Here is a 10,000-nt window from a genome sequence, read left to right as displayed (position 1 = left end):
GGAAGAAAAGGAGCAATCTGTCGAAGAGGCATCCTTGGTTTACTGATACTCAATCAAGTTGCTGATTGCTTTGATTTGAGACGCTGAATTGTTCCGTCGGGTTTGAGTGTGACGCTAAAACGAAACTCAAAGAATTAACAAAAGAAACTTAAGACAAGGTAAAAAAAAATGATCCAAACCAACTCCAGGGACAAAGCAAAAGCTAGGGAGCGTTTCACACTACTTGCAGCGCTCCTTTGGCGATGTTTGCCTTCTGCAAGGAATGGTCCAATGGTGTGTGTGCGTGTACGCGTGTGGGAGACCTTCGGCGGGGGGGAGTGTTACGATAAGACCTCCTACGCAACACAATCATGCTCCAACGCACTCGCCCCCACCCCTCCCGGTACAACTGTGACGGGGTCCGGTCCGAGGATGGTTTGACAGAAGATGTATTGATTATGTGATGGAATTGTGCAACTAAAGGTCATGGAGAAGATTTATTGCACAGGAACCCCTTCCGGCCAGTCCGGAAGTTGGTTGAGCTGATTAGAGAAGCACCTCCTCGCTCCCTTTGATCCACTTATGGTGCTTAGCTACATCCACCCGGTCAAGCAGGCGCTGATTGGTTCCCTGGTGATCTGCTTTCATTCATGTGCTGCTCCCGGTGCTCAATTGAAGAGGTAAAGGAAAGCAAAGGACTCCAGCACCTTGGAGGATGATAAGCCAGTAGATCGGAGCTCTGAATGGAGCCGCAAACTCGTCCGCCTCCACCGATGAGGGCGGTGACCAGCGGTGGACGCGAGATTCGCCAACATAATCTCCCTCTCTCTCTCTTTCTCTCGCCCATTACACTCTCTTATGCTCTCTCTCTCTCTCTGTCTCTCTCTGTCTCTGGTTCAGTTGCCATTGAGATTCGCGAACGCACACCAGTGCACACGAATCTCGCGACACAAACACATCGTTCGAAATTTTTTGGACGGCCGGGGGGAGAGAGGGTGGGCGGTGGTCTGGACGAAGGTGGATCTGCTGCTGCTGCCGCTTCTGCTGTTTCCCTTGATTACACAATACCACCTCGTCCTCGCACTGTCGCCGTCACGGTTGAGAAAGGTTGACGTTTAATGTGGCTCGGGCTTTGGAAACTGAAAACGATCGCCAGCGAGGGAAAAGCGTAACGCTTTTCACGGCGCCACGGTAACGGGGGTGGCGTGTGTAGGAAGCCTGCGAACCGAAAACACACTCACATGCCTGCACACATACACACAGGCGAGCGCGTACGCACGCACGCACGCACGAACAATCCGCCGCCGTTTGTCACGAAGAGAAAGAGAGAGACGTTCCTGATTTTCGTTTGGGATTTTTTTTTTCGGGGGACGAGGTCCCAAGTATGCCATGCCGTTCAGCATAGTCCAAGTAGCCCAACATTAAACGTTCTGTGAACGTTACGCAAATGTACATTTAATAGATGCCTCTCACGCACTCGTTGATCGATCCCCGGAGTAGCAAGAGACCAAAAGTCGTCGTTATTCCCTTTCCTCACGGACAGTAGCAGCAGCAGCAATCCAGTTCGCTTAACCTTGCTTGCTTTTCACTTCCGGTTCTGCAAACTTTCCCCACTCCCACCCCCTGCCACAAGAACCAGGGGACGGACAGCGCGATGATCGATTTCCACATTCAGGACCCATGGCGGCCGCACACAACGGTGACAACGACGGCGACAATATGACGTTGAAATGGACCATTTTCACTGTTTCGCTGCTGCTGTCCCACAAGCGGCGCACACACGCACGCACTCACGGAAGAGGAAACTAGTTCTGGGTGGAGAAACCTCACCCTCCCGCGACCGTAATCCGTACGGTGGGTGGGAAAGCACCGCCACACTTCCCTTCCTCCTTCTGCCGCTGCTGGCCTGCTGCAACGACAACGACGACAACGATGATGTTGGTGGCGAGCAAACTATTTTCCGACTTTCAGCAGGCCATTCTCATTTTCCACCTTCGGACATGGGAGCTCCCCCTCGAATGCTCGGCCATTTCGGGAGGCATGAAAAATGCCACATCGATTCCGCCTGTCGCGGTCGTCGCCGTCGCCGTCGACGCACCCACTTTGTACGGAACTCCGGATCGTGCACAATTTTGCCATCACACAGCGAGGTGTTCCGGAGATGGAGGAGGGCACACTCCAGGGGAGGCTTGACCGACCCACCCTTGAAACACACCGAACACACACAACCCTTTTTCACGCTCTCGAACCGAAGCGAACAATTTTCCTTTCTCCACGCACGCACGGGAACACGGGATGCTGGTGCTGTACCTTCTTTTCCCGTTCAGATTTTCCCGTTTTCGTTTCCTGCACACACTCTCGAGGCCGAGGAGGAGCAATTTTTTCTCGCTGCTTTTTTCTGTTGCCGTGAAACGTCGTCGGGGTTGTCGCGAGTGCGCGGGCGAATTTGCTGGAATGCGGTTTGGGTGGAAATGGTTTGCTTGCTTTTCGTGGCAAACTGGAAATTTTCGATGCGCTAGCGAAATTTAATTCGTTCATTTTATTTCTTCAGAGTATTATTCCAATCTGCAACAGAGAAACTCACTAAATATAACGCCATTCATGCAACGTATCAATTGCATTTTCTGTGTAGAAACAGCGTTAACGGGCAAACTTTCGGTTCCTCGAAAGGGGTGACCAGCGATCCAGCGTCTTCCGCGAATTTCACGACCCACCCCGGAGATCCCCAAATTTCCTTTCCCGCCTGCTACAAACGCCGACCGCACTATCGATTCCACGTCGTGGTGTCGTTGTCGTTAATATTTATTTATGAAATAATAAAATATCTCTCGTCTTCTAACAACCGCGTTAGTGGTAGGCAGCGCTCTCCTCTCGGGCGGGACAGGAAGAGGAACGCGCATTGCATCTTTTTACATATAGCTTAATCGCTAGTCAAAAAGGGAGGGCGCCTGTCGCAGGCGGGAAGCAAGGTGATTGCGCGTACGGTTTACAGGAACTCCTCGCACCAATCGCTCAGGCATTGGTAGCAGTCGGCCGCTTGCTTCGAGTTTGCCGCGCACGTATCCTTCATCCACTCCTTGAACAGTTCCGCGTCCTTCTTTAGGATGAGGTACTGGCCGAGAACGGTGTACGCGCGGTCGAACCCGGCCGCCTCCAGCCGCTTCCCGAGCACATCGCCAACGCCCGCGAGCTCCGTGACCGGTTTCTCGCCCATCGGTTCCGCCACAAAGTTCCTATGTTTCTGGGATGTGCTCGACATCGTGCCGCGGGTTGAGTGTGATGCTGGAGCCTACGGTGGCAAAAAGTAGCCGATCGTACTATCGTCAAGGGAGGCTTCTTTTCGCGGATGGTTTTGTCGAAACTTACCAAAGAAAATGCTTATTTTTCAACAGAAAACAGGTCGGACAACGCTGGACGCCACAGAAAAAGATTTGTTTATGCGTTCCGCTTTGCTTTCGCTCGGGCCTGGGCGAAAACCCCTTTTTCGCCTGACAGCACTGACAGTTGGCGTTTGAAATTTTCCGTCGCTGAGGCCGCGTTCACATCACGCCCGTGTGACAGAAATCGCTCACCGCCACTCAAATTGCCCTGTTAAGAGTCTAACAGGGCGCTAACAGGGCGCTAACAGGGCGCTAACAGGGTAGAAATCTTGCTGCTTTTGCGCATGTATTGGTGCCATTTTCGACGCATTTTTGCGATGGTGTGTGTGCCATCCTACCGTACCCCTGTGCCCAGTAGCCCCGCCCCCTAAGATATTTCGGATCAACATAAAGCACGCAAAAGCATAATTTCATTTTCACCAACTTTATTTTCACCTTTGAATCGGACACTCTGCCTCGTAAAACACATCACAAAACACAACACTTCGCACAACAATCCTCTGCTTCGCTGCCTGTCCCACGCTGATTGATGCCAGGATGCTGCCGAAAAAAGACAACATGATTGATCATGATCAGATTTGATCAACAAAATATTTTTCAATTTCTTACCATTTTCCGTTGTCGCGGATGCCCACAAACAATGTCCACGGGTTTAGATGCTCCGTAGCACAAACGAATGATACAAATTCACAGCAAAACTAGCTTTTTTCTTCACAATTTTCGGATGCACGAGCGCAGCACATCCTTCCTCTTGCGCGTCGTTTTCAACTGACGCCATGTTGGATCCAGGCCTTAGCAGAAATTTTCACCTTCCTCTTTCGATCGCCGTGCCCTTACACAAACACACGCGCACGGGGCCGTATCCGAACACGCAGCGCTCGTGAGCGATCGAGTGAATGGTGAGACAGCATCAAAACAATCCGTGGGAGTGAAAGAGATAGCATGTACTCGAAAGAAAAAAATCGACTGCTTGACAAAAAGTCTGTCAACAGGGCGGGCCACAAATGTTTGTCATTCTGGTATTGCGTAGCAGCGGTGAAAAGTGTTCGAAGGTATCGAGTAAGTTTTCTGTGAAAATTATGCATTTTTAGAGTGGTTACAGTGCAGTTTTCTTCACAGATCGGCTAAAATGTATCCAAATCCAATGTGGTTCAAGGGGAGACCGGCGAAGAATCCTCGAGTAAGTTAAAAGAAAGAGTTGTGTTCCTTGGAGAAAACCCGTGTGTATTTTGTAGGTTATGTCGTCTTTTTTGGTGACCACTTTTGCGCCGATGATGGAAGCGACAAAAGTAAAAGTGCAAATTGAACTTTTAATTACATTGATCACACTTAATTGCTGAAATAACTACTTGAACTATTTCTAATAACACTATTGTATCAAAATTATACTATTCTAGCGATCAGGATCTCAGAGAATGGATCGAGGATCAGCATCCTACAGTGGATATGCATCTGTGCCATCCAGAACATCTCAGCTCGCTTCTGCATTTCATCTGGCTTCTACACTTCGGCCGGCCACCGTACCTCAGCCGGCCACTGCACTTCAGCCGGCCACTGCCCCTAAGCCATCCTCAGGATCAGCATCCTACAGTGGATATGCATCTGTGCCATCCAGAACATCTCAGCTCGCTTCTGCATTTCATCTGGCTTCTACACTTCGGCCGGCCACCGTACCTCAGCCGGCCACCGCACTTCAGCCGGCCACTGCACTTCAGCCGGCCATGGGCAATGTGCCGCCAACAGCAGCGCCGCGTTCCCGCCATCCACCCGATCGTCATGCTAGTTATAAAAAGCGTCTTGAGGCACAATCCATGGAAATCGTATTGCAATCGTTGGAAATGATGGCAAGTTTACCTTCAATCACATCAATACAACGGCAACGTGCTGCAACAAGCAGCGGGAGGGTTTTTGCCCAATTTTTAGGCAATTTATTGGACGACATGTCGCCGCGGAAATCTATGATGGCGCAAGAGGCTATAAGGCGCTACGTCAAGAAGCTATAAACGGAGGAATTTACGGAACAGGTCGGACTGGAAGTCGTAACAATCGAGAGCGGTAGTAATAGGGATTAGGACATTCATCAGCACTTTCTAAGCACGTTAGTTGTTAAGGTATGAATTATTGAATTATTATTCCAGCAAGAATTAATGATTAATCAGTGAATTTTTGTACCGCAGTCCTTTCAACAACCGAACTATTTTCTCACATAATATCGAAATAAACAGCGGGATACTCTGCGCGGAAACCTAAAAGGTAATCTGTGTCAAGTCATTCAATTCATAATCAATTCAAAATGTTAAATCAGCCGATAAATTAAGCTCAATACTCCGAGTTATCTTTCACCAACTAATATTTCTTTATTGCAGTGCCTCTTTCTTCACGCGTCTATGGCTTAGTATTCCCTTTTAAATCTCTTACATAGATTGACCGAATCGTGCTGCCAACAGAACTTGCGAGCATCTTTAAAGTTGCACTCCCCATCACCCTCCGTTTGGCAGTCGTAAGTGTCACACACCTTCGGGCACCGGCCCAGACGCAACCGGCACTGGATGCAATCGCGCACATAGGCCGATGATGACTCTGGTTCCGGAGTGGATCCCTCCGTGTCCTCGTCGCCCTCGTCGCCATCTTCGTCGCCGTCCATCTTCCTAGGGGCCATGTAGAGTTGACCGCCGATCCAAGTAATGTCCGGAACCGTGAGATAGATACGATCGTCCTCGGTCAGGCAGAATGAACCGCACACCGTTTCACGCTCGTGGTAGCACCGGTTGCCCAGTTGGCATATTCTTGGCGAAAACACGGCACAGCAAAGATCGAGTGCGTTGTTCGTGTTCGTCAAGCTTGTCGCCGTTTTACCCCGTGCGCCACCGATCGTACTGTTCATACATTGAGCGCACGAGATTGCCGTGGTATCGGTTCCGCTGGCACATGTAACGCCCGATGACATTCGCGTGCAGCTACGACGGAGACACACCCCGTGGCGCAGCTTATAATCCCCGGGTGGACAGCTGGGCTGGCTGTACAGTTTCTTCAGGCAGACACCCTGCTGGTAGTAATACTCCGGTGGACAGATGTAGCTGGCCTTTTCGGACTGCAGTTGACAGAAATGGCGATCGTGCCGATCCGGACTGGTTCCCGGTGGACAGGTGGCTTCAGTCGTGGTCAGCTCACGGCATCCATAACCATCGAAAAAGAAGGATCCCGATGCGCTGCAGCGCGCTTCCTCCAGATGGCAGAAACTGTCCTTACAGAGCGTACCACCACCACCGCCGCTGGAACATTGAGCATTTTCGATGGCGCAGCTATAACACCGACCGTTGGTGAGCGCATAGCTAGCAGGACACTGTGGCAGCCCACCGACACATTGCTCGCCGATTTTTGTGCCCTTGCCATGGCAGGACGTATCGGTGAACGTTCGCAACCGGCACTCGTTGTCGATGAGCGTAGATTCTGGATCGCAGCGAGCATGCTCCACGCACCGGCCCTGATACAGTAGGCCACGGTTACAGGTCGGCAACGTGTACTCGATGGCCGCCTCACAATCTGGTGTATGCGGAGCGATACAGAATCCTCGGCAAAGTCCGAACTCACCCGAAGGACAACGTGGCAGTGCGATGTGTAGCAAGATGCAGACATTACCACGTAGGAAGTGTCCCTCGGGGCACACGATCCGCTCTGCAACACAATTCTCTCCGCGAATGGCCATCGGCGCTTGGCAGTTGGGTTGTTCCGTTTGGCACACGACACACCGACCATCACGCAGTCGGTACCCTTGAGGGCAGGATGGTGCCACTCGATGCCAGCAGCGTCCATGTTGGTCCACCTCGGACGAGCAGCTGGTCTGCACGTGCGGTAGACGATCGCATTCGGGTGCCTCTGGATAAACGCACAGTCGTCCCCAACGATAGGTTCCCTCGGGACAGGAAGCTGGTTGTGCCAACCGGAGGCACGATCCATCGATGTAGGTCGAACCGGAAGGGCAAGTACCTTCGGTGGCGCAATCATTCTCACGAAGGACGAATCCTTGCGGACAGATAGGATTGGCAAAAGCCCGTTCCACACAGAACGCACCATCGACGGTTCCATTGCGGCAATGCGATCGTCGGTAGCACACTCCTCGGTAGTAATCGTGCCCGGGTGGACATGGTTTCGGTGAACGAAGTTCTCGCTTCTCGCAGGTCTTTCCAATTCCGGTCAGTTTGTAGCCTTCTGGGCAGCTCGCATGTTCACAGTGACCGGAAGCGGGTTCGCTGGAGTGTGAATAACCCGGTGGACAGGATGGTTCCAGCAGTATCTCTCGTTGGCATTCGCCGTTGGTGGTCAAATTGTATCCAACCGGACACACTTTATCGTAGTACGTGACGCACGTACTGTTGACACGTTCGTAGCCAGGAGGACAAACTAATCCGAGCACTTCCTGCGGTGGACAGTTCTCTCCTCCAGTACCGGATCCGAGGCAACCGTTTGCCCAAGATCCGGGCGTTCGAACGGGCGCATGATTGGCGCCACTACAAGGTTCGATCGGACACGGTGGACTCGAGCAGTGGCTAAGGCAGTGCTGGGCACCACACAGCGCACCGTAGCACGGAATCAAGAAGTGTAGATATCCGGTGAAACCAACGCCACGATACGTGCAATCCGCTCCGGTTCGTTCGTATCCCGTTGGACACCCGAGATCGACCTCGCAATAGCAGCGATCGTTCCGATCCGTGTAGATGGTTTGTGGTGGACAGATGGGAAAGCTGGTGATGGCACGCACACACCAACCATCAGTCATTCGTCGTTCGTAACCCTCGGGACACTCCTTCCGGTGCTGTCGCTTGATGGTGGCATCGATCACGGTGCGTCGAAGACAACCTTCACCTTCTGCACCGAAGCTAAACCCGGGTGGACAATTGGGCTGGCTGACGTTGATCGGTCGTCGAACTTCTCGCACACAGCCTTCCGATCCGGCGTGGTACTGATCCGGGCATTCACGTTCGACCACACACAGTCCCTCGATCGGATAGGACCCTTCGGGACAGTGGATTTCATTCTTCACGACGCAACTTTCGTCCAGTAGTTCGTACTCGTCCGGACAATTGAGCTCCCCATGGATACAGAGACGATCGTGTGCGTATCCCTGCTTGCACCGCACCGTTAACGCAGCGTCCTGTGCGACACACATGCTGTCCTTCCAGCTGTATCCCTCGGGGCAGGCAGATTCACTCCAGATGCACAGACCACCGGTGGTAAGATTGCCCCGTGGACAGTAAGCCGATCGTTCATCGCACCTCACACACTGATCAACGTTCGCGTGGTACTGCAAAGGTGATCGACAGAGTGGCTGAACGCTCAAACATTCATCATTCCGTTCGATCGTGCCCTCCGGACAGTTGTACGGTTTGTGGATCGATTCCTTGACACAATAACCGTGCTCGTTGAGTGCGTAACCCTCGGGACAACTGGCCGGGATGCCACACCACTGCTGGTCCTGCTGCTGATACCGACTGCCACAGTCTCGAGTACAAGTGGATGCCTTCCGACAGAGACCAGTGTGCTTGTCCAGGGCGTAGCCACGGGGACACCGTGGTTCATCGACGCTACAGAAACCACCCGAAACCGGCGGAACACCGGTGTCCGCTGGGCAGAGTGATCCAATCGTGACCTCACGCACGCAGACACCATTGTGGAGCCGGAACGGTGGCCGACAGTTTACCTGCGAGATGACACAGGACCCGGATTCGTGCAGCTTACCACCGTTGGTGCAGGATGGTGGAATGTGCTGTTCGTGCTCGCAGGAACAAACGTTGTTGAGCGTTCCGCGCTGACATTTGGCCACCTCAACGCAGGATCCATTGTACGAGTGACCCTCGCTGCAGACCGGCCTTCCAACGAGTGTCCACGATTCACACCGGCCATCGCTGTACGTCGCTTCGGCACTTCGACACTCGATCGGTAGCTTGTACGTGACGGATTCGATCCGTAACTCCGGTGAAGCCTGCAGTAAGCGGACACAGCGGCCCCACTGGTGTGTGTACCCCGTAGGGCAGACAGTGGCCATCGCTTCCTCCTCCTGGCAATCACAGCAATCGGAACATACGATCGGTGCACAGGGACCGTGGCGGCCCTGTTGGGTGTAACCGGGTGGACAGAAGACGCGCGCCCCCGGAGGAAAACAGAGACCATTCTCCCACCGGTAACCAGGCTGGCAGATATTGTCCCGTACGCAACTACTGCCACGCTGCGCGTAACCAACGGGGCAGGAAAAACTGCGAACAACACACCGCTCACCCTCCCGGGTACTCCCTGGGGGACATTCGATGTCCTGCACGATGCAACCGGCTCCACCACCAGCACCGGACCGTTGGATATACCCGGGAGGACAAATGTCCTGGCGTTTCCGGCGACAGTACCGCTGCTCACTGTCGATCGCATAGTTCTCCGGGCAGGTACGTGTACAATTCGTTCCACTACATTCCGCCAGCAACCGCACACGATCTGGTAGAACGGGATTTTTGTCCAGCAGAATCAACTTCTTCAAGGCGCGTTTCGTCGTACCCGATGATCCGGATCCTGGACTGGGGAATATAATGATCAATGCGAACGTAATCACTGGCACTAACCACCGGGGATTGATCCACCGTTTCCACCCCATGATC

At 52.8% G+C, this 10,000-nt stretch overlaps 4 protein-coding genes and 1 long non-coding RNA gene across 11 annotated transcripts in view; 1 reads left to right on the top strand and 4 right to left on the bottom strand.

The window, feature by feature from the left end:
* Window positions 1–2,368, bottom strand: part of LOC126571800 (striatin-3) — a 21,267-nt gene extending 18,899 nt beyond the window's left edge. The window contains exon 1 of one of the 7 annotated variants that reach the window (XM_050230614.1): window positions 2,290–2,368. The gene's annotated coding sequence lies outside the window, so the exon portion shown is untranslated. Of the gene's footprint in view, window positions 1–1,456; window positions 1,555–2,177 lie in introns of those variants that run through there. The other 6 variants (XM_050230618.1, XM_050230616.1, XM_050230617.1 and 3 more) reach the window with 6 other exon arrangements.
* A 395-nt stretch (window positions 2,369–2,763) lies between these two features.
* LOC126571840 (barrier-to-autointegration factor) lies at window positions 2,764–3,431 on the bottom strand. The gene is made up of 2 exons (XM_050230675.1): window positions 3,346–3,431; window positions 2,764–3,268 (listed from the first exon to the last, which is right to left on the bottom strand). The coding sequence occupies exon 2, from the start codon at window positions 3,236–3,238 to the stop codon at window positions 2,966–2,968; it is 273 nt and encodes a 90-aa protein (XP_050086632.1). The 5' UTR covers window positions 3,239–3,268; window positions 3,346–3,431; the 3' UTR covers window positions 2,764–2,965.
* Window positions 3,432–3,768: 337 nt separating this feature from the next.
* On the bottom strand, window positions 3,769–4,338 carry LOC126571843 (uncharacterized). The gene is made up of 2 exons (XR_007607925.1): window positions 3,969–4,338; window positions 3,769–3,899 (listed from the first exon to the last, which is right to left on the bottom strand). It is a non-coding gene; the product is annotated as an uncharacterized LOC126571843 (long non-coding RNA).
* Window positions 4,339–4,379: 41 nt separating this feature from the next.
* LOC126571834 (uncharacterized) lies at window positions 4,380–5,596 on the top strand. Its single transcript, XM_050230667.1, has 3 exons — window positions 4,380–4,418; window positions 4,479–4,539; window positions 4,757–5,596. The coding sequence occupies exon 3, from the start codon at window positions 4,806–4,808 to the stop codon at window positions 5,199–5,201; it is 396 nt and encodes a 131-aa protein (XP_050086624.1). The 5' UTR covers window positions 4,380–4,418; window positions 4,479–4,539; window positions 4,757–4,805; the 3' UTR covers window positions 5,202–5,596.
* A 101-nt stretch (window positions 5,597–5,697) lies between these two features.
* LOC126571784 (zonadhesin-like) overlaps window positions 5,698–10,000 on the bottom strand; it is a 4,362-nt gene continuing 59 nt past the window's right edge. The window contains exon 1 of the mRNA XM_050230585.1: window positions 5,698–10,000. This exon is cut by the window's right edge and continues 59 nt beyond it. Coding sequence (XP_050086542.1) covers window positions 5,752–9,996 — 4,245 coding nt within the window. The 5' untranslated portion in view covers window positions 9,997–10,000 and the 3' untranslated portion in view covers window positions 5,698–5,751.

The sequence above is a fragment of the Anopheles aquasalis genome, chromosome 2 (assembly GCF_943734665.1).
Source record: "Anopheles aquasalis chromosome 2, idAnoAquaMG_Q_19, whole genome shotgun sequence".
NCBI classification, from domain to species: Eukaryota; Metazoa; Arthropoda; class Insecta; order Diptera; family Culicidae; genus Anopheles; species Anopheles aquasalis.
The sequence above is the reverse complement of the archived record's forward strand: the minus strand, read 5'-3'. Positions and strand labels throughout refer to the sequence as shown.